The sequence below is a fragment of the Xyrauchen texanus genome, chromosome 21 (genome assembly GCF_025860055.1).
Source record: "Xyrauchen texanus isolate HMW12.3.18 chromosome 21, RBS_HiC_50CHRs, whole genome shotgun sequence".
Taxonomy (NCBI): domain Eukaryota; kingdom Metazoa; phylum Chordata; class Actinopteri; order Cypriniformes; family Catostomidae; genus Xyrauchen; species Xyrauchen texanus.
The window spans coordinates 13749008-13773673 of NC_068296.1; the positions used below are offsets into that span (position 1 = coordinate 13749008).

Here is a 24666-nt window from a genome sequence, read left to right on the forward strand (position 1 = left end):
CACACACTCTCTCTTTCTCTCTCTCTCTCTCTGACATCCATACCAACACACCCACGCAATTTTAGCTGTACCATTTATTGAACATGGATTTTTTTCATAGGCTAAACATGAGAAAATTTGCGCCATCTGGTGGAAAATATAAATAATTTCAAATTTTAAACCAGGGCTCCGGAATGAAATCATAATATCATAGAATACATGATTTTATGCTTTTCTGGCACTGGGATCAAATATTGCAGGTTTAATGGGGTTCAATGGGGACAATTTTGTCCTTTAGGTCCCGAGTTTAACTATTTTGTTTACACGGTGTATTATAGATGTATTATAAGAACTGAGGTTGCAATATCACCCCCCCCAAATACACACTGTTAGCAAAATTATGCCGTTAGCATTCAAAATGATCGAAAAAAAAAAAATGAAAAAGACAAAAATGTCCCGAATGTCGCAAAAGGGTTAAAATAAATAAATGTTCTGTGAATACATTGTTGTATAGTCAAAGACCACAAGATGGCGCTAACAAGCTCCTGTTTTCTACACCCACAGTTTACTCAATTCGCAGTATCTCCTCTAAATTGAGCACCGAATACAAAACCAAATTTAGACTAATTTTTAAATAAAATGAATTTAGTTTATTATCATTTTGTTCTGTCTTTACTCCCTGCCTCTCCTCAGTTTCGAGATAAAAATGTTCTCTCTTAAAGTTTACCTGTCACAGCTGACACACACCGAGCTCGATCCTCTACGAGTGCACGTGACGTCACATGAACTTGGGAACTCTTGTGCCCTCCCTAACAAACATCACTCTCTGCACTACTACAGTCTCAGTCTGACCACACAAGAGACTGAAGTATCACAAACGACACAACGCGATGAGAGATAAACAACGCACTTATGTTTTTTTTATTACCCGGGGGAAAACATCGACTACATTGGAATTCTCATTCACACGAGCGGGAAAACAGGACTAAACAGCGGATTATAAATAATCTTCACACAGAGGTATGCCGCATTACTTTAACCTGTTTGTGCGCGAGAATTTACTGTAACAGCGCGCGCCTCATAAACCGTGTGAGAAGATGATGACGGGAATCTGTGTTATTATTCCCTCCTTATAAACACTTACAAAACACTCTTAAATCGCTCACAAAACTTAACAGTGTTCATTTTAAGTCTTCGCCAAGGTGAAAACCAGCCGAAATCTTACTTTTAAACGTATAATTGTGGAGTTAGCGCTACCTCCTCGCGCATCATTTGTCAAAAAGTTTCGTAAACACGTTGTCAACTTGTTGTCGTTTGAACGTTGTTAATAAGTGTTCGATACTATCAGGCAGGGAACAGTTCACTTTCCACTCATGCAACTTTTCCCATCTTTTTTCCGTTCAGACAAGGGTCAGGATGTTCGTTGAGTGATACGAGTACACTCAGTATGGATTTCGGCAACGAAGTGGATCTCTCCTATAATAATATCACTCCCATCTGGAAGAGACGAAGCCCAAATGACATGAAGCCCAAGGCAAGACCTCTCAGTTACCAAATAGACGGAGTTCTCATGACAGACTTTCCTGTGGATGATAGGTGCACCATCACTCTCACCCAACCTGCAGAAAAGATCAGCGCTTCTGCACCAAACACTGCGGTGCTGAAACACACTCTCAACAAACCCACAAGGAAGTCTCGAGTGGTTAGGAGTATTAGTGTAGGTCATTTGTCTAACGGACGTTTCTTTCTGTCAAAATTCACAAAATCAGAGGATGACAAGAATTCAAATGCAACTCGCCCCCCTAAGACGCCAACTTTACCCACTAAGAATGGGAATGGCCTCAGTATTTGGCATGATAAGAACATAATAGAGCCCTTTAAGCGTCTCTCCAGTCAATTTTCGCTCACCTCTCAGAGGGATCAGATTGTTTTTGGTGATGCGTCTCCAACATCAGACACGGTTTCCCCAAATCAGAGCTTATCCCCTCAGAACTCCAAACGTCAACTTTCACCATCACCCCAATCACAGGATGTCCGTGGGTCTCCTCTCAGCCTCCATAGCTCCCCATCTCACAGTTCCATCTCCAGCATACCTTCACTTTCCTCCAACCTTAGCATCCCCTCGGACCCCCCAACTCCTCGCACCCCGTCCCCTGCCGACAGGCTGGGGGGAGACCTGTTGCAGCGACAGAGTTCAGGGTCTTCTCAGGGCTCTGAGAAACAACCACCTTCCCCTATTGTATTGAGCACCCACAGTGCTGCAGCGCAGAAGATGGGCACCCAGCAGATCATACCAAGGGGTCTGGCCTCTGACACGCACTTCAGCAAGCCCTCTCAGAACAGTAAAAGTGCTTTCCGGCCTCAAAGCATGTTTGAGACTGGGTCTTCTTTCTCCCCAAGTAAAGAGGATGAACAGGATGGAGATGAGAGCCCGGGATTACTGACAAGAGGCTTGCGCTCCAAATCATATCGCCGGGCAGTGGTCAGTGGTGTAGATGTGGATGTGCCATCTTCAGACCCAAAAGCCAAATGGCTGTCCCAGCCTGTACTGAAAGGAGTCGCAGAGGACAAGGAGAGTCCAGCTAGTCCGAGTCCATCCAAGACCAAGGTGAGCTAACAAGTGAATAGATTTTGAGAGTTTTCAAAGCAGCTTAATATTTTCAAATCACTGTCATAAAAATATGCTGTTGTCTGCATCCTGCAACTGATTGTTTTCCAATACAATAGTCACACATGAGACAATTTGAACCACTGTGAAGTACTAATCAGTGCATTGTTTTGTAATTGGGCAGTTATTTTAAGGTATTGCATGGAGAGGGAAGCAGCGTTTATGTATTAAAGTAGTATTATGGAGGCGATTAACACTCAACAGCTTTGTCAAAAGTTATACTACTCTTACTTTAGATACATATTTGTTATTGATAATTAAAAAGGGCAAAGATTGTATTTTTTTATGGGATCTACAGGTAGCATGACATTGACAAGCAAGAAACTGTAACAGATTTGTAAAATGCAAGACTGAGAGTTATTTAGGTGTGTTACAATTCCCAAATATTACTGCCTTCAAATTAGCAATGTCTAAGGCACAAAGGTCATCTTTAGAATCAAAGAGGTCAAAGGTTGCCTTGCCTGCAAGTGACAATAGGCACCCATTACTTCAGTCCATCCTTCAGAATTTGACAGGCCTGTGTGAACAATGACAGCACACTGTTAGTTGACCTAACAGCCTAATAAAGCTAGCAATTGTTTCCCTTTTGTGAAGAGAGGAAGATGGGAAAAGATTGGAGCAGGTGACTTGATATACTGACATATGATCTAGGCCTACATGACACAAGTCAATTCAAAGTCATTCTGCATTTATTTGTCTTTCTCCATAATTGAATTTGGAAGCAGTTTTGAATAAATGTTTGTTTGATTAAAAGTCAGTATTTCAATATTTTTGGTTACATTTAACCTCTTCAACTCTACAGACCTGCCGGCTGGTCCAAAAGGGGGTGCCATATCGCAAAACAATTTTACACTTAAAATATTCAAGTCTCTGAATACATCAGTCACGTGTATATTTATCGTTTGAAAGCTAATCTGAATTTTTCAGAGATAACCATCACTTCTGGATTTATGTTACATAACATCACAAAATAAGGAATGAAAACATTTGCGTTGCAAATCAGCGCATATGGTAGAAATATTAATATGAATATAAAAGTTTTTTATAAAGCACTTAAATAGACAAATCATATATCAAATTAATATATATTAAATATATCAGATCTTATTCTCAGAAAGGCGACTGTACAGTTTATTCAGTTTTATGTTGCCCTAATACCACAGGTTGAAAGATTTTCAAAAGAATCACAAAGTGAAATATGATATCTGTAAAACGTCAAATACAAACATCTATTTTATGTGCCGATCACTGCTGCTATAAGCCCCAAATAGCTAAATTTTTTATTTTTAAATGTTTTCTTTAGGCAGTTTTCTAAAAAGATTAGCCATTTTGTACTTGTCTCTGAGTGAATAATCCAATGTTATATCTCTATGTCCAGAACAAAATGTGCATTCCGGCAGGAAAGGCATGCTAAACAAATCATTGGAAATATATGTTATTGACTATTGATGGTAAAATACAATTGCAAAGGGAGGACTTCAGCTTTCTAATGACATAGATTGAAGTTCTAGTCCACTCAGAGGCCGAGATATTCAATGAAACAATGGGGGATGGTGCATGCAGAAAATTAGACTGAATGTCTATGGACGAACACATCTGTGAGGGCTGAAATGTGTTAGAGGGCCACCTACAGGTGATAAGGATTTTTTTTTTCTTGTACTTGCTACCATTTAGTGAAATAAAATAATAATTTTTGGAGGGAGATGGAGTGAACAGAACCATAATTACATGCTTATAAAGATAGGACAACAAAAACATTATATTCATCAGAAGATTGTAAATGTAAACAATTTTATTTATGTATAATTGGAGTAACTTTTTTTATTTGGGGGGTTTTCTGAAAAAATTAGGCACATTTTTGGCAATTTGTCCACAGTGTGTGTAAATGGTGAGCTTTTAAATTTGAGTGTTAAAGATTGCAGCGGCACCCCAAAATGCCCCAGAGTTGAAGAGGTTTATGAAGCTTTAGCTATCAATAAAAGTTAATCTATTCCACAACAGTCCATACCAAAGAATTCCACAGATCTGTTTAGAAAATATGAAAAAAGTGCAAAGATTCAGTGTTGGTGTAGCCATGATCAAAATGACAGTGCATTTCTGTATAACTGTTTACTAGAGGATTGATGAATGCAAATTTATTTCTGTTTTAAAAAAAATATTTTATAACTTCAGTTATGATTTGAAATGAGGAACTGTGGTTGCTAAGAAATCCCATTTATCAAACTCATCTAAACAATCACCTGTGCTTCCTGCAGAGTATGGAGAGAAAGAAAGGCCTGCCGACCCAGCAGACTTTTGACTGTGAGGGTAAGCGTTGGTCATCCTGCAGACCTTTCTGTTTGATGTGTATATATACATAGAGTGCTCTCAACTGAGACTAAATGTGCATCCTCCTTCTTTGTGTACTATTCTGTTGCTTTGTTAGGCATGATTGAACGTTTTGATCTTTTAAGGATGGTAATTCTGCTACACCTTATCAGTAGCATCACTTGCTAGTAAATAAACTAACACAAGTAAATTGAAAGCATAGTGATAAACAGCAGTACTGGCATTAAAAAACAAAAATAAAATGCTATACAGGGACTTCTGGTAATACACTTGAGCAATGAGTCAAATTAATTGGTGAATCATTTCTACGTATGCACAAGTTTATTAAAATAAATGCTAGCCATATGGTTTTTTGATATGAGACAGGAATGACACAAAGTAATATCTATAAAAATGTGAACTGTGTAGTTCAGACTTGCTATTCACTTGATAATTTCTTGGCATGAAGTCTCACACAGTTGATCTGTGTGTGTTTTGGTATATCAGAGGATGAGGTCCTGTACCAGAACTACCAAGAGAAAGCCCTACACAATGATTCTGATGAGGACGCAGAGTACAAAGAACCTCAGCCAGATGAAGGCATCATGATCCTATACAAACCCATTAGGACTTCCTGGAGTCAACTGAGTGTGGTGAGGAACCATGGAGACAAAAACACACACAAGCACACATTTCAAAATGTTTGAGTTTTGATGGATGCCTACAGTTATACATTGGAAATAAATGATTGTCTCTGAACCTTAACACAAACACTGTGCTTTGGCAGCATTCGGGAATGCTGGTATCATAAGGAATGTCGTCCGGCCCTGTTGTGCTGGGTGGCTCACCCTCAGCCTTGCTTCACAGACAGAGAGTGAGCGAGAGAGGGAAAGAAAGAAAGCAGGTGGTTTTTATCCAAACGTGGGAGAGAAAGAACAGGAGAGTAGGCTGGGATAAGCTGGGTCATTGAAAAATGGTCAGGCAACGTGCCAGCTCCTTGGCAAATACTAGAGGATTCTTCCCCATGGAAAAATGGAGAATATGTAGATGGATAAAGCAGTGTGGTGTCTCCAGTTATGGAATTACGTAATTGAATTTGAGATGCTATAATACTTTTTTCCACTTAGATGCTCCGTTTCCTTTTTTCTTTTTTTGTTCTTTTTTTTACCAATACAGTATCTGGGAGTGTTTAAGCTGGAATGTTCTAATGCAGCTAAGATTGAGAGTGAAGCAAACTTGAACAGTCTTGATTAACATGAATAAAGAACCACCATCCGAAAAAAACAGCAGTTGAGAGAGACATTAAAGAAATGGTTCACCAAAAAATTATAATATCTCATCATTTACTCACCCTTATGCCATCTCAAACTTGTGACTTTCTTTTTTCTGCGAAACACAAACAAAGAAATTTTGATGGAGAAATTATATAAATATGCAAAAGTGATCATATCGCTTTAGAAGACATGGATTAAACCACATGAGTTGTATAAATTACTTGAATGCTGGCTTTATGTCCTTTTTGTTGCTTGGAATTGTTTGATGCTACTGACTTTTATAGACATATTCACATCATATCTCCAAAAAAATATCTTCGTTTGTGTTCCGCAGAAAAAAGATTGTCATACGAGTTTGAGACAGCATAAGGTTAGTAAATTATGAGAGAATTGTGATTTTTGGCTGAATTATTCATTTGAAATAAGAGAGGTACATAAAGTTTAGGGATGTGGAGGCACATCAAGAAAAAAAAATCTAGGCAAACCATTTGAGAAACTGAAAAAGTGTAGAGTGACAAACAAAAAAGAGAGGACAAACTGTATAAAAGAAAGTAAAGCAACCTTGAAAAGGATACAGTAGGTGGGTTTACAAAGGATTGCTGGTTGTGTGGGTACTGTGTGTTTTGGCAGGAGCATCGACACTGTTAAGTAAGACAGTGCAGGAGTATTCACCTGTGAAACCACGCTATCGAATGCACAAACATATACATGTGCAAGTGAACATTTTGAAAGATCCATGCTATTATTGTAGTAATAGCTGGACTAAAACATCAACTCTCATTTGATTTTTAGTGGTGCTCGATAATGCAAAAATTACTATTGCTATTGCTCATGCTTGGGGTTGAGCGATTTGTAAAACCCTCTAACCCTAAGTATTACACTTCAACACTTAGCAGGTCCTGTACCGTTGTGCTGTGGACGTATATGATACTTCAAATCATGTAGCATTGACTTACATTAAACGAGGGACCCGAACCATATCTAGGGACCAGAACTTCATTATATTCCAAAATATATCATCAACAACCAAGAACACCATAGCAAACCCTTAGCAACCATCTATAACACCCAAACAACCACATAGCAGTGCTCTGACAACCACTGGTAATACTAACATTGAGAGTAGTTTTGCACAGCCCGTGAGCACTATTCACATTTACATTATTTTAAAATTGTAAAAGTTGAAACTGAGTTTTAGCCAATGCTGTACCTGTTAAAGTCTAGACAATTGTGCTATAAAGTATGTTGAGATGTGTTTAATGTGACAAACCTATTATTTATGATGGTTTGGGATTGAAATGTAAAAAATGTATAGGTATTAGTAACTGGGTGGCTTGGCTGGATTTCTTTAGTAATTTGCAGTTGTTAATGATAACTATACCGTTTGATCAAAAATGATAATGAAGTCTGCCAAACATATTCCCTGGAAACCTTGGTGGCAGAACTCAAGATAGGTAGTGCTTTTCAACTTCTGTTGTACATGGTTTCTCAGAAGTCTTTTGATTCTCTTAAATGGGGCAGGTGTTTTGATACGGGAAGTTGTATCTACACATCTTGAGATAATGTTACATCACATCATCTCTTTATTGTAGTGCTCCTGCTGGCAGCATTTGCACTGAAACCTGGCAAAAGCTGAAGTTGTCTGGGTGGATTTTTTGGTATCAGTTGTTATCAGACTTTTTCGACCACTCCCAGTTCACTCGCTTCCACAGTTAAGTGTTTGTCCTTCATGTTTGCTCTACAATCTTAAGATGACTTTCGTTTTGGGGGCCTGGATAGCTCAGCGAGTAAAGTTGCTGACTACCACCCCTGGAATCCAGGGTGTGCTGAGTGACTCCAGCTTGACCTCCTAAGCAACCAATTTGGCCTGGTTGCTAGGGAGGGTAGAGTCACATGGCCACGATTAGTGGTTCTCGCTCTCAATGGGGCATGTGGTAAGTTGTGCGTGGATCGCGAAGAGTGATTAAATGTGCGGATTGACGGTATCAGAAGCGGAGGCAACTGAGACTTGTCCTCTGCAACCCGGATTGAGGTGAGTAACCAAGCCACCACGAGGACCTACTAAGTAGTGGGAATTTGGCATTCCAAATTGGGAGAAAAGATGACTCTCATTTTTTTTTGTATCTACTGCAGATAAAGAAAAATGACATTAATTTCTGAAATCTATGGCATAATGTAATGGGGGAATATTAGAAATAAATGGATGAAGAAAAAGAAGCTGTTTTCCTCTCATCCAGGCTGGGTTTGGTATCTCAGGTGGGCTTTGGTCATTTGAGCCATTTGAGTCCCTAGCCTGATTTCCTCTGTTAGTGTAAATATGATCCCAGCTATGGGTGTGTTCTGTGTAAGAGGTTTTTCTTGAGTGTAGAATTACCTTTTCTTGGTCTGTACGCTACCATGCCTTTATTACCTTGTTTTTCTGACCTGGGTAAGAATTATTAGAATGTGCCTCAGGTGTCTGCGGTGTTGCAGGAGGAAACATGATAAGGTCAATTGGTTTTACACAAATCGACACACATGAGCTGCACGCAATCACTAAGATTTATTTGATTACATTTACATTCATTTATTCATTTGGCAGACGCTTTTATCCAAAGCGACTTACAAAAGTGGAAGAACATCAGCGAATCATCTTAGGGAGACAGTGGTACAAAAAGTGCCATATTACAAAGTTTCACTATCATCAGAATAGTATACAAAACATATTTAAGTGCAACAAGAAATGTAAATAAGTATTAGCTTAACATTCACACAGAAGACCTCATGTAGTCATTAAGTTGTATACATACCAATGATATTTCCAAAAAAACACAAACATACACGTTCATTTTAAAAGGAATGCCATTTCCCTTGCACACAGGATAAACACACCTAGTCTCTCTTCTTGAATGAGTTCAGTTGTGGAAGGTGGCCACTGAATGATTGTTTGAGTAGAGGCTCTTTGTTAGAGTAGAGCTATAGAGATATTGAGAGCCTTTTTACTCCACCACACACACACACACGCTCCGTAACAGAATGTGTGCTTTATATTTGATGCATGATCATATATAATTTCAAATCAGAGAGACGATCGTCCTCAACTTATCTCCTCTCTATTCCAGGTTAAAAAAAGTGGAATGTGTGAGACATTAAGCCAAGAAGAACGAAAGAGACAAGAGGTAATATTTCACATGTCAGGTTGTGTCTTTCTCATTCTCATTTCTCCCTGGCTTTCGCAGTGTTGCTCAAATTTAAATTTTGGACCTAATTTCTGGATTCCAGTTATTTGGAATACTCTCAGTTACTTTGTTCTCTGAACTGCCTCTCGACACAGTCATCTCCCTAGTCTGATTAAACCGTTAACACAGATGAATCCCTGCATACTTTCTCTCAATATTATATAAAGCACTAGTACACTAGCCATATTTGCTACAAAACATTTTACTAATTAAGAAATCTGATATGAGGAAACTTGTACAGAAACAGCCACTACAATAGAGATTACTGATTAGTGAGCTCCAAATAAATCCTAATTTAAATAGATGAATGAGTTTGATGTAAGGAATGCTTTTCAGAAGAGGAGCTTAAGGCAAATACATTGGGCCAGATTATTGCTCAAATTCTCAATGCCTTTTAGATAAGTCAGACATGTTTGGTATGTTAATCAGTTCCTTTCACCTGTTATTGTCCTGTTTTACATCAACTAATTAAATATGGTATCTGTAATGACATTAATGTCCGATGGACATGAGGCTCTGTAAATGTCTGAACATTTCTGAATGAAATTTCTCTACCTCAGGCCATATTCGAGGTTATCTCATCAGAGCACAGTTACTTACACAGTCTGGAGATCCTTGTCCGTCTCTTCAAGAACTCATTCGAGCTCAGCGAGACCATTAACAAAACAGACCATCACCATCTATTCTCCAACATCGCTGATGTCTGTGAGGCCAGCAAAAAGTAAGAACCCTTGTCTGACTAAAGCCTCACCTGAGATACATTGTGCAGTTTGTTGATAGTCATCTCTGTTATCTGTGATATTTTGCAGATATGTGCAAGTATCTGAAATATCTTATATCTCAATGCTTTTTATTGGTGCATAAAGACAGCAAGGTGTCACCCTCTTAGGCTTGTTTGCGCCCACCTTTAATTATATATTGTGCTAGCTGGATTCACAGCTAGCCAGCCTTAGTATAGACCAAATCTTGTTGTTTTCTAAGTATGAACACTGGAAACCTGGCTGAGATGACATTGCATGGCTGACATGAGCCACTGATTGTTCTGGCTTGCAAGGGTTATGTCATTTTCTGGACTTTCTTCAAATGTTCAAGTGAAATTGGAGATTGTGTATGTTCATAGTGCATGTTCAATATATGAAGTAGAATCATAGAAAATACTGGATTTCCTGGGAGAGTGAATAGTATCCAATAGAGTCCAATAACATAGCAAAACTTGATGATATTTATGATTTCAAACACCTGCTCGTAATTTTTACACATATTTTTAGTTTATTGTCGTTTTTGCACCACTTTTGGTAATGTACAAAATTGTTAGTGTCAGATTATTACATTATTATTTGTGTTGTATTACCCTGGCATTATAAAAAAAAATAGTCAATGCAACTGCCGTGGGATATTTCTCTCTTCTGACTTCCTTAATCCATTTATTTCTATCTTTTTCCTATATATCTTTTTTATTTTATTTGAATTTTTTTGTAAAGTTGTGGAAACATTATAGTGATTTTTTTCTTTTGCTGTTAGAGCAAATAGAAACAAAAGAATAATATTTGCTGTGGTCTACCATTCACCACTATAGAAATATAGCCCCCCTATAGTTTAATTCGGCATTCCAAACACAGAAAGTAAAAAAATAGTCAATTTGATCTGTGAAGGGAAATTCCACCATATGTACCTGATGCTTCAGGTAATGTTTGAAAATGTAAATTGAAAATGATGCGTTGCAGAGACAGAGATGTTTTCTGCCATTTCAACGGTCTCTTGCTCTGAGTTCTATGCAGTTCTTGGTACTTCCAAGTGTCTTTATTTATGTAATGGATGGTATGTAGATTGTTTAGTTTAAGAGCACGGTTGCTTGGATGCCATGCTCCGATGACTTGAGAAACACTGCACAGTTTTTTTTTATATGCCAGATTTTAGGAATCGTAAAAAAAATAAAAAATAAAAAAAAATATATATATATATATATATACAGGTGAAACTCGAAAAATTAGAATATCGTGCAAAAGTTCATTAATTTCAGTAATTCAACTTAAAAGGTGAAACTAATATATTATATAGACTCATTACAAGCAAAGTAAGATATTTCAAGCCTTTATTTGATATAATTTTGATGATTATGGCTTACAGCTTATGAAAACCCCAAATTCAGAATCTCAGAAAATTAGAATATTGCATGAAATCAATAAAAAAAAAGGATTTTAAATACAGAAATGTCGGCCCTCTGAAAAGTATAATCATGCATATGTACTCAGTACTTGGTTTGGGCCCCTTTTGCATTAACCTCTTCCCAATCCTGTAAAATTAGCCTAAAACGCCTAATCAAGGCATACCCAAAGTAAATTTAAAGCTGTTCTTGAACCGTTTGGAGTACATGCATGGTTTTGGTCACATTTGAAAGGGGACACTCTGAAGTTTTTTCTCCAGCAGTCAGAATTACTGTAAGTGCTACTGATTTTGAGTAATAGAAGTTTGAACACAATGAAATAGAATTTTCTTTTTCCGCCTGAAATTTTTTTTTGCATACAGATGCCTGCAGATGACTATAACTTGTAGCTATTAGCTTGAGAACACAATGGGATCACAGCATGAATCCTTACCTAGTCCAGGTTCAAATGTTATAACAATATCATAAAAAATGAATATTTTACACATGTTTTTCTAAGGGTACACCCAGGCGTTTTACAAAAGTGCCTTTTGGATACTCCAAAGGTCACTTTGGAAACCCTAGGACAAAAGGCTGCAACTTTTGAGCGCTTCAGCGTACAGTCATAATTGTGGGCTCTAATGAAAGATGACACTTAGAGCTATCATATTCCATATCCAGATCCACTATTAGTTTTGCTGACACAGAGTAACTGATGCATAAACACATTAGAGTGCCTTTTCCCTTCTTGAAACTAAATGTTGTGCATATAAAAGAGTCAAAACTAGTGCTATGGTGGACAATTTGTTTATATAAAAAATACACAACAAACTATTTACATTAATTTTTACATAAAGTATTTACAAACCATTATAAAATTGTACATGTTTCTAGCAACATGCCAGTCATTGTAGCAGTCACATTTGTGTACAAAGCACATAGGCACAACACAGGAGAGTACTTCACTGGTGTCTTTGCATGACACTGCCTGCACTTCAGGCGACCAGCGGTGCAAGATTTGGTGATGTGCAACGGCCTGTGATGTGCTCTTCAGTGGAGCAGGAGATACGGGTCTGGCTGTGGAGTGAGACCCCAACTCTGCCATGCTCCTCAGCAAGGGTCTCTCTGAAAGCCCTCCTCTCTTGATGAGGTGCTGTCCTGCTGCTCCACTTTATGTGGCCGCTTGCTGAGTGGGGGATAATAAATAAATGTAATTTACAAAGCTAGACACAACTTCTCCATCTTTTCTGTATTCTATATATATATATATATATATATATATATATATATATATATATATATTAGTTTTTCTTTTCGAGTGTGTAAAATGTATTATTGTATGTATATTTACTGTAAATACTGTATACTTTGCCAATGTACTATGGAACAAAGAGATGGGCCTACACCTCCCCCATGAATTCAGCACTGTAACAAATAGATGGTCACCTACCCCACCTCCGCATTGTAACAAATAGACTCTCAAACACAACATATATTCTTATTTTCAACTTATATTTATTGATTTATTTACTATATATATATATATATATATATTTTACAGTAAATATACAAAACATCTATATAGCATGTCAATAGATCTGAAACAAACAATGAACTAAAAACACGCACAAACGGTTCAAACACTCACTGAGGAAACACAGGACAAAGGGTAATTACAAAATGTGTATTCATTATTCAAACTAAAGCTTATTTATGCGGAATATACAGTAATATATGTTATAAACACAAGAAAACACTTACTTGTCCAGAGCCGTGTCTCATCTCTCCATCTGCCTCTGAATCATCTGTATTGTTTTCAGAAATTTCATCTCCAAACTCAGAATTTTGACAATGAATGCCTTCTTATATCACATCCTGGGGTGAAAATCCTGTTTTTCAGGTCCGTTTCACCATATTTAAATCGCCAAATGTGTAAACAGTTCCAAAGCAGCTCTGCATGCATTTACGCGTGAGGCGCACAGCAGGGGTAAACTTCGAGGAAACTTTGCGCTAGGAATAACAGAGCCGTCATCTAATAGTTCCACTAAAGCCGCATATCACTGTTTTCAGAATTTCATTGGCTATCACGATCGTCAGTCATTTCCACTCTTCAATGTAATTGGTTTGATCAGTAAACAAAGGAAAGTGGGTATGCCCTTACACTCGACACAGATGGTGGTTGGGTATTGAAGGCTGTGGACAGGACATGGAAGCTCCTATTGGGTCAAATGAGGTGTCAATCGAAAGGCCAGAGTGCGTGCTTCCATTTTGATACCGGATATAGGAAATGTTTACATCTGAACTGAAGTTATTACCGGTAATATGTGAAAGATTAGGCACAGCTGCCAGGTGCTTTGAAATGATGCAACAAGAGTCTGTGGATATTTATTGATGTAATACTGTGATTTGGACTAAACATTTTACTTGATTTGATCATTTGGACATTTGACAATGAAACAACACCGTTTTTGTCGGGAAGTTATGGCTCAGTGTACAACTATGAGGCATCATAGGTGAGTTGCCTAAATTTTGTTATTGGTTGTTTATATGTTGGTGGTCTGACAAAGATATAGATTGTACCTGCTGTTGTGATTGTATCTTAAAATGGTTTATATCAATAGAAAATCAAGAAATGTAGCTTTCCAAAGATATGTGGCATGTGTACCAATGTAACACACAGCTGTTTTGTTTATCGCATACTTTTATTTTGTACATTTAAGGGCCCGTCCGCGGGCCTAGATTTCCATGGTGTTAATTACTGCCTCAATGCGGCGTGGCATGGATGCTATCAGCCTGTGGCACTGCTGAGGTGTTATGGAAGACCAAGATGCTTCAATAGCGGCCTTCAGCTCTTCTGCATTGTTTGGTCTCATGTCTCTCATCTTTCTCTTGATAATGCCCCATAGATTCTCTATGGGGTTCAGGTCAGGCGAGTTTGCTGGCCAATCAAGCACAGTAATACCATGGTCATTGAACCAGGTTTTGGTACTTTTGGCAGTGTGGGCAGGTGCCAAGTCCTGCTGGAAAATGAAGTCAGCATCTCCATAAAGCTTGTCTGCTGAAGGAAGCATGAAGTGCTCTAAAATGTCCCGGTAGACAGCTGCGTTGACTCTGGACTTAATAAAGCACAGTGGACCAACACCAGCCGATGACATGGCTCCCCAAACCAACACAGACTGTGGAAACTTCACACTGGACTTCAAGCATCTTGGATTGTGTGCCTCTCCATTCTTCCTCCAGACTGTGGGACCTTGGTTTCCAAATGAGATGCAAAATTTGCTCTCATCAGAAAAGAGGACTTTGGACCACTGAGCAACAGACCAGTTCTTTTTTTCTTTAGCCCAGGTAAGACGTTTGACATTTGAAGCCCATGTCCAGGACCCGTCTGTGTGTGGTGGCTCTTGATGCAGTAACTCCAGCCTCAGTCCACTCCTTGTGAAGCTCCCCCACACATTTGAATGGCCTTTTCCTGACAATCCTCTCCAGGCTACGGTCATCCCTGCTGCTTGTGCACCTTTTTCTTCCACACTTTTCCCTTCCACTTAACTTTCTATTAATGTGCTTTGATACAGCACTTTGAGAACATCCAACTTCTTTTGAATTCAACTGAACCAGACCGAGAGACCATTTAAAGGCTCAGGAACCCTTTGCAGGTGTTTAGCTGATTAGAGTGTGACACTTTGAGCCTACAATACTGAACCTTTTCACAATATTCTAATTTTCTGAGATTCTGAATTTGGGGTTTTCATAAGCTGTAAGCCATAATCATCAAAATTATATCAAATAAAGGCTTGAAATATCTTACTTTGCTTGTAATGAGTCTATATAATATATTAGTCTCACCTTTTAAGTAGAATTACTGAAATTAATGAACTTTTGCACGATATTCTAATTTTTGCACGATATTCCTGTATATATATATATATATATATATATATATATATATATATATATATATATATATATATATATATATATTACATTATATATTATATTATACATTAAAAAAAATCTTTGTCATTTGAATAACTTTTATGGTAACTGTGTAGATTGAAGTGAGTGGTAAGTAGCTCAGGCCAAAGTTCAATTTTGTAAAGTGAAATAATAACCCAGTAAAGAGCTGATAGGAGAAATGCAGACAGACACGAACAGCAATGGTTTCTGAACAACCAAATAAGTGAAATATATCTTCATTAGCAATGACCACAAACCTTCAATATCATCTGTGTTTTACAGTAACGAGGTTACAGTGTCTTTGGAAGTAGACACTTATGGAATTTGCATTGAGTTATTGTAAATTTTAACAATGATTTGTACATTATTTATATGGTTTGATTCACTTTTGTAAAGAGAAGCTTTTAGCACTGTGTGGAGGACTGGGAAAATTAATAGCTTGCCTTTAGACTAAATTATAGTGCCTCCTGTTCTCTGATCAGTTTTTATGAGGCTAAATTTAGCTGATCTGTTGAGTGCTAGGCTGTAGCTTTAATCATACACTAGTAAACTGTTCTATCAGTGCTTGAAGTGGATTATATAAGGCTTAATGTCTTGTATTGGGAGGGTTTTTTCCACTGTGAATTTAGTCATTGATAAAATGTGATTGTGCGTATAATATCTAGCCTATATTTACTCATTGTAAACTCTTATTTTCTACACCATTCTGGTATGGAATGCCTACTTTTCACAATCCAATAAATTCCTGAAGGATAACATCGAATCAAAGTTTCAATGCAAAAGCTATAATGCCCTGCAGACAGGATTTACCCCTGTATTTTAGAGCTGTATTTTAGGAAAACATTCCTAAATTATATTTTCTCAGTGTCTTCAGTTCTCCTCCATCTGTGAGAAACAGCACAGTCCATCTGGAGACCATGTCAGCCTCATTTATGGGAATAGACGCTCGTTCCACTCTAATACAGGGATGTTTTCCTCTTTCAAATTATATGGGCTGCAAATATCCTGGAAGACAGAACAGCAAATAGCTTTGTAGGCAGAATCCTACATCCCAGTGTTGTCCTAGCCTTTAGGGTATTTGCAGGAAAATAGCGCACACTGGATAGGTAAAGATTGAATTAGGTAAATTAGACAAGGATGTTTAGCAGACGTCAGACCTTTCTATGACTGCTGTGCAGCAACATAATTTATAAAAGCCAAGTGCTGCTGTTCCATGTCTTGCTTATTGCAGGTTACGTCATGCTGTTTATTGTATGTGTTTCATGGGACTTTGGACATTTCAAGAAGCAAAACTCTTGAAGTTTGAACGCACACCCACACACGGACACAGACAGACTCTGTGAATTCAGAGACCGCATGTCCACGTGCAAGACTATCCGTACCCCATGGGTTAGCTTAATTGGCCAGCTGTGTGAGTGTGTGTGTATGTGTGTGTTAGAGAGATGTCCTTATACTGTACATCCTATCTATACTATACAATCTTTCTCCAGTAAACATGCAGAGCTTTGTTTCTAATGACTGGGATTCTGGTCTGCTTGTCTTCACACAGGTCCTTTAGAGCACTTCATACCTTAGGCCAGCCTGGTCATGTCCAATCTTGATTAACAAAGTCCAGTAGGCTAGAATGACAGCAAAAACAAACTCACTTTTTATATAAATAGATTGTTTATATAAGCACATTTTATTAAAGAGTGTATGGAAATGGGTCAGGCACAGTTTTTTTTTACTTTTAGTGCATTCTTATACATTTACAGACATGTGGCAACAAGCACCACTCCAGTAAAATATAATGAACTCCTGGGATAACTGCATTCTATGCATACTGTCTGGGGTATTAAACATGGCCCCTCTTATTAAAAATGCTGTGTCTGAGAGACGGGTTGTGTGAATGTTAGTCTAAGTTTAGAGCCTTGCTTGCATACATATGCTGCGTTCACACTGCCAGCGACTTTGTCGCTGCAGGTCGCCAGTGGCTGGCGGTGAAGTCGCTAGTGGGCGTTCCCACTACTGGTTGCCTAGTAACGTTTATAAATGACATTCATGGATGTCATTCCATTGCTGTTGATAGCGAATCTCTTTTCTTGCCACTAAAAATAAACATTTTGGAGGGAAAAGACTAAATATAAATGGAATCAGTACATAAAATGCTTTATATCAAAGATGAATGAGAAACAAGGCGTGCTGTTTGCCATAGCGGCTTTTTATCTGTGGCGAAAATGCAAATGCCGGTCTGTCTGTGTCCATAAAGTCCCCGCGATCTCAGATACACCTTTCCACGCAGTATTTTTCTTAAAAATGTCCTTGTACGTGGGAAGAGACATATTATAGAGCACTGGAAAATTTCTAACAACAAGAATTAGCCTTTCATCCATCTTTCCGTTACTGCAGGATCTTAGAGAGAGAGAGAGAGAGAAGGATCACGTGAGCTCTCCCCTCTTCTCTCCTATTGGCTGTCGCTTCCGTTTGTCACTCTTCATTTGAATAAAGTTGAACTTGTCTCAACTTTGTCGCGTCGCTGGACATGCCCACATCTAATCACCAACGGTCGCGACAGCTCGTGTCGCTGGAAGTCGCTCTGCTCTCATTGAAAATGAATGGTATGGAGTCGCTGTCGCGCGCGATGTTGCTGGCAGTGTGTATGCACCTTTAGGTTGCTCATAACATTTGTAATACCTAGCATGGGAAGGAATGCAGTAAATAGATTATATATCTTTTTTCTTATCAGTGATTTGTAGTAAGAACCATGTTTGGCCATGATTCTTCATTTAAAGTGGGCATATCATATGTATGTATGTAACATGTAAATGTTAGTGGTCATATGTTAGGGTATTTGACTTTTCTAAATTCAGGATGCCATACACATTTTTCAGCATAGTTTCAATAGTTGTTTTCATAGTGCATCAAAAGTGCATTTCAAAAGTTCAAGGGAAAATGGTATTTCTCATTAAACTAACACTTCAATGTGGGTTTTGGGTATGCCCTCCAAAAAATGAAGGCTATTTAGATTTTAGTGCCAATTACCATAAGTAGCAGTAGTCTGACAGTTCTGCAACTATTGAAATAATTCTGTCCCTGTGTGAAAGGGATAGTTCACCCAAAAATTTTAATTCTCTTATTATTTGCTCACCCTCATGCCATCCCAGATGTGTTTGGCTTTCTTTCTTCTGCTGAACACAAACAATGATTTTTAGAAGAATATATCAGCTTTGTAGGTCCTAACGATGCAAGTGAATGCTGATCAGAATTTGTTGCTCCAAAAATCACATAAAGGAAACATAAAAGTATTCATCCATATCAAGTGGTTGTCTTTAGAAGTGATATGATAGATGTGGGTGAGAAATAGTTTCCAATTTAAGTCCTTTTTACCCTAAATCTCCACTTTCAAAAGTGAAACTAAACAGGCACCACATGTTACTTTTCTCTTTTAGAACCACCTCCCTGTTGCCTATTTCTCAGAGCCAACAATTTGCCCACAACCCCCATGTTTTCCAGTCAGTGGATTAATGTTTTCTGCTGAAGGGCTGGTTTAGTGGGATATTTCATGGTGAGACTCATTTAAACCCATTTGTGCTTCCAAAGAACCGATCTATAAACACTCACTCCACTTAATCTGATGCTTCAGTCAATGGGAAAACAATCTGTTCTCAGAGCTGTGTTAGGAGTGTGCCACACAACACTCCTCCTCTCTGTTACAGATCTTCAGACTGGTTTGACTAAGATGGACCACAATTGGAATTTCATATTGTTCTTTTTTTTTCTTCTTCTTCTTTCTAGGAACTATCATTGTTTTTTTTTGTTTTTTTTTCTACTGTAAAAATTATATAATATAAAATTTAATTTAAAAAGTTGTATTAAAACCAGTGGTCATTGTATTTTCAATGTCATAATTCAGTTAATAACTTTTGCACTTTTCTTGTTAAATGATAAAATGATACAATAATATATTAATAATAATGTCAAACAATTGTGTACGTTGTGTCACAAGGGATGTTGAAAAGGCTTCTTTTTTCAATAAATATTAAATCACACATAACAAATGACATAATATACAAAATGGCACTATTCTACTTTCCTACAAAAGTAAAAACATGCAGCTTTGAAATATGTATTGTTTGTATTGAACAAAGAGGTCAATCTGTGATGTTTTGATCTTCTATCATACAAATTCACTGGTCACACGTCACAAAATGTGAACTTTTGTGTGCAGCGGAATCCAAAATTTCTGTGCATCAGCTTGCATTTCCAGTATTCCATGTTCAAATATGTATAAATGGAGGTGAATGGAGCATGAAATCTTGTGTGACCGCACCTTTAGTAGGTCTAATTCTTGAGCGGCAATTGGTTAATGTGATGTCATAGTAATGCTATTACAGTGATGTTATTGTCTAATAATGCCTTATCCAACTGCATTCTTCATTCTGACTGTGCACAAAATGGGACTTTCCTTTCTGGTTCTCCATGCGTTCCCTTGTAAACAATTTAGTTTTTTACAAGTTTGAACCGACACTGAGGCCTAATGTAAATGTCAGATGAACCAAAAACACTCACATTATAGAACACACAGTGGCCTTGATTCTGCACTGGTTCAAGTGTCAAGCATTCCTAAAATGCCATACTGCATTTGTGTGTGTGTGTGTGCATGTGTGCACAATCTGCACATGTGCCTGTGTGTTGGATATTCTAACGGATTGCTCGCATAAAAAAAGCTCAGATTTATCTGGTGTGGTGCCTATATTGCTGTTGATAGAGAGAGTTTTGTAAGTAAACAAAAAAACTTTTGCAATTCTTCTTTTGCTGGATCTGCCCATTATAATGTAAGCCTGCCTACATGTGACACAAACACTCCAAACCTGTTTGTGTCTGTCATACCATAAATCATTTATAAGCCTTTTCTGTCTATTGATTTTACAACACTTAAAATATACACACTGACAAGGGAATATCATCAGTCAAACTTTGCCTAGTGTAACCTTTCAACCCTTAAGACCACAAATAGACGTTTGTTTCTTGCAAAAACATACATTTTGCTGAATATACAGTATGTTCCCCCAGTGCTTGATAAGTATCTTTATATTTAGTTGTGTTCATTTGGAATCCATCAGTTAACTCTTGTCCCTCCATAAAGCTAATAGGGCTTCAAACACCTGTAGGAAGTGCCTGTGGCCACAGCTCCTGTGCTAACAACCTAACTGACATCATCTCCAGATTTAGCCTTCAGGTTGTGGCTGTCCGTGTTCTATTGTGAGATTGTGGAACCAGAGGTCATGCTGGGTTCCACCACAGATGGCTCCAAGCTGCATCCTCTTGATCACTGCAAAAATTGGGAATACCCTGCATAGGGCATAATGTGTGAAATGTGTGTGTCCTGTCAGGAAGAGTGTATGGGTATGCTTTTTTGGAGTGTGAGGAAAGTAATCTGCTGCTGTCCCCTTGTTGGTAATTTGAGGGACTTTGTGATATCCTGTGCTCTGATGTGATCACAGTTTAAGGAAGGAGGTGTTGGAACAGCTTCCTGGCTTTGTATTGCATGTATGTATATGCGTGTGTGTTAGTGCATTCATAATGACTAAAACAGGGTGCTCCCAGAATTGGCTTTGACTTATGTCAATGTTATGCGAGGCATGTTACTCTATGACTCTAACTCTCCTCCTGTCTTGTTTTTTCTCCCCTTCTTTCAGGTTCTTCAAGGAACTCAAGGATCGACACCAGCAGAACATTGTGATTGATGACATAAGTGACATTATTATAAGACATGCAGAGTCAAATTTTGACCCCTATGTGACTTACTGCTCCAATGAAGTGTACCAGCAGAGAACCTTACAGAGACTCCTGTGAGTACATCACACACACTCTCATACAGCAGTCACTCATTTAAGCTTTGTCAAACTGACAACAGAGGGCTTTCACACAGAGTAACCTAAAGGGTAAAAGTCATCTTTGGCTTTTACCCTTTAGCCCAGCAGATCTGAAATTGTATTGGTCAAAGATCAGGCTTCCTCTCTTACTTTCCTCCCTAGTTTTATGGCTCACTGCACAGAGAAGTGCTATATCACAGTGATCATGTGACACCGCGACCAGTCGCTAGTATAATACTCCATTTATCTCCTCAGAAATAAAAGCCTGTCATTTAAGGAGGTGTTGACACGGATTGAGGGCCACCCAGACTGCCGGAACCTTCCCATGATCTCCTTCCTCATCCTTCCCATGCAGAGAGTCACACGATTGCCCTTGTTGATGGATGTGAGTGACACTATCCCTCCGCCTTAAACTTTGAACCCAGCCTGTGACCTTTATACACATCTGAAAAACTGATACCAGCTCTCACATACCTGCTTTCTCAGTCTTTGGACTTAAAGACAACATGAAACATGATTCATATAATACATGTAGCTTCTGTGATGTGTAGGGGTGGGTAAAAATATAGATTTTCAGATGCAACGATCTCAATATTGATTCTTAAATCCCAAGATCAATCTTTTTTTTGTGACTAAAATGTATACATTTGGCAATTGGCTTAAATTGTGTAGTACATTGGTGAAGTATAAATCAGCGAGTTCTTTTCACTGCATGTTGAGAGTAAACGTTGTTTTGTGTAATGCATGTCCAAAGACTAGATCCACACAACCGATTTTTCATTTTATAATGTCTCTTTCAATATTCTTTCTGTTCTCTAAAGTCAGTTGTTGATTAAAAACTAAAAATTAAACATTTAATTCTAATTAGCATAGCAGGGATGAGGTAAAGCTATTAGAGTCCTCTATTTTTGCAGAAATGAAGGTTTTCTTAAAGAGATAGTCCCTGTTTTTAGCATGTGTTGCACAAATCAATGTAAATAGTACAAAGTATGCAATTAATGTATATATTAATGTTAATTATACAGGTCCCCTGTATAATTAACATAATTAGCTGGAAGAGAATATCTTTCATATTTATGTAAAAGGAGCATATAGCCAAAATATACCCATATGAATTGATATTGAATCGAATTACTGTAAGAGCTTGTAAATCAGGAATCGAATCTAGAAATCTGTATAAATACCCAGCCCTGGTAATGTGACAAACTAAACATTCAGTATGAATGAATGTTGGGTAGGGCTTGATTTTTATCTGTGGGGATTTCGAAGTCATACTTGGGGTTAGGGAATTCAAGTTTGGTGCACACTGTTTATGCTATTTACATGAAGGATGCCTCACGTGGCTTGTTGAGGAGAGGTGTGCTGATACATTTCTAAGCCATCAGACTTTGATGGTGGTGGACGATAAATGGTGACACAAATTCCCTAGACTTACACTAAAGGAGGAACCCAAGCCATGTTTCCTTTATGGGTGAACAAGGATTAGTTCACCCATAAAGGAAAATTCTCTCATGATTGATTCACCTTGTGATGTGATGTGTCTAACCCACTACCGTGAAACCAGAACAAGCACATTTACTGTCACAAGAGCTGCAATATCTTCTAGTCAAAGGGGCCATAGAACATTTTCCCCTACAGCAGATACTTCCTGGTTCCCAAGAAGGAATGGGGATTGCGTCCGGTTTTAGATCTTCGAGGCTTGAACCGCTCAGTCAAGGCACTCAAGTTCAAGATGCTAACTGTCAAGACAATCTCATGGATATATTCATATAGAAATACTGTCACAACACAGGAAGTTCCTGTGGTTTGCTTTCGGGGGCGAAGCTTACCAATATCAGGTTCTTCCATTCGGCCTAGCCTTATCACCTCGCACATATACAAAGTGCATGGATGAATTATATAGATGACTGGCTGATACTAGCACAGTCGCAAGAACTGGCAATACAGCACAGAAATATTGTCTTTAATCTTTTATATAATTTTACCACATGCACATCATGCCTGGGGTGGGGATAGCCTAATTGTTCAAGGACTGCTGAAAAGAAGGTTGCTGTGATGAGTAAACTGCTCTCACTTTGTTACACAAATATTATTCAATAATATACATCTTGTGTTCTCCCACCCCCAGCTTTGATAACATATGTAGCACCTCTGTGTCTGATGGTGTGGTAGCTATGAACTGGAGGACTTCCACTCTTATGCAACAAATTAGATTAAGCCAATTAAGGTTACAGAAGCAGCAATAGTGCAAAGATCATTTGATTCAAAACATTGGGTATTTGTTTTTCTTTTTGTAGACCATATGTCAGAAGACACCCAAAGATTCAGCGAATTACGAGGCCTGTAAGAAAGCTCTGCATGCAGTCAGCAAGGTGAGACATACTGTGAGTTTTCTCAAGTGTTGTCTGAGGAAGACTTAAAATAGTTAATAATCACCATGTTTTATGTTTGTATGTGTACACAGCTTGTGAGAAAATGTAATGAGGGCGCTCGCACAATGGAGAGAACAGAAATGATGTACACCATAAATTCCCAGCTGGAGTTTAAAATTAAGGTAAGAGAATAAGTTATGTCTCGTGAGTCTTAGGCACACATAGCACAATAACATTTATGCTTCATTTTGAGATGTCTATGACTAAAAGTACTGACTTGCAGAACAGTGATTAAGTAAAAAAAAAAAAAAAATTGTGAATCTTTTTAATTTTGAGTTGGACCATGCAACCTGAATTATGATTCCCAACCTTTAGAGAGAGTGTACTGGTGTGTGACAGCTCCCACAGGCCAGTGAAACAGGTTTAGTCTGTCACTGTGTCTTTAATTCCATCTGATGAGGAAATTAAACATCAGCTACAGAGAGATGCAGCTCATCAGGCACTTTTATAAGTCCATATGTCCTTAACACTGTTAAGTAATATCTCGCCAAACACATTATTATGTTTCGGGTATCATCCCCATCACAGCTAAGTTCATTCTCAGATTGTCTAACTAGTGTTGCACAGATCCCAGTCAGTTTGAGAGGTTAATCCAGCATGGTGTGTTTAAAGCCCTGTGGAGAGAATGAATCTGGTTTCATATTGTGTGAGTGCATATTATGTCTTTCTCACAGAGATTAGCAAGGGTTTTAATAATGGCATTTACACTTCACTTGCCAGTACACTTTACAAATTTACTTTAACCTTCATGTAGTACCTTGTACCACAAGCAAGTGGAATGTGTAGTTGATTTTTGAAATATCTTTATTTGTACATGACAGTAAACGTATCTTCAA

At 38.1% G+C, this 24666-nt stretch overlaps 1 protein-coding gene across 1 annotated transcript in view; it reads left to right on the top strand.

Annotated features, from left to right (window-relative positions):
* The first annotated feature begins 819 nt into the window (after positions 1 to 819).
* Positions 820 to 24666, top strand: part of LOC127661665 (rho guanine nucleotide exchange factor 26-like) — a 60452-nt gene continuing 36605 nt past the window's right edge. Inside the window, exons 1-10 of the mRNA XM_052152482.1 lie at positions 820 to 999; positions 1384 to 2587; positions 4903 to 4954; positions 5462 to 5607; positions 9330 to 9386; positions 10007 to 10167; positions 21222 to 21374; positions 21654 to 21783; positions 23696 to 23770; positions 23863 to 23952. Of these exons, the coding sequence (XP_052008442.1) occupies positions 1427 to 2587; positions 4903 to 4954; positions 5462 to 5607; positions 9330 to 9386; positions 10007 to 10167; positions 21222 to 21374; positions 21654 to 21783; positions 23696 to 23770; positions 23863 to 23952 (2025 nt within the window). The 5' untranslated portion in view covers positions 820 to 999; positions 1384 to 1426. The remainder of the gene's footprint in view (positions 1000 to 1383; positions 2588 to 4902; positions 4955 to 5461; positions 5608 to 9329; positions 9387 to 10006; positions 10168 to 21221; positions 21375 to 21653; positions 21784 to 23695; positions 23771 to 23862; positions 23953 to 24666) is intronic.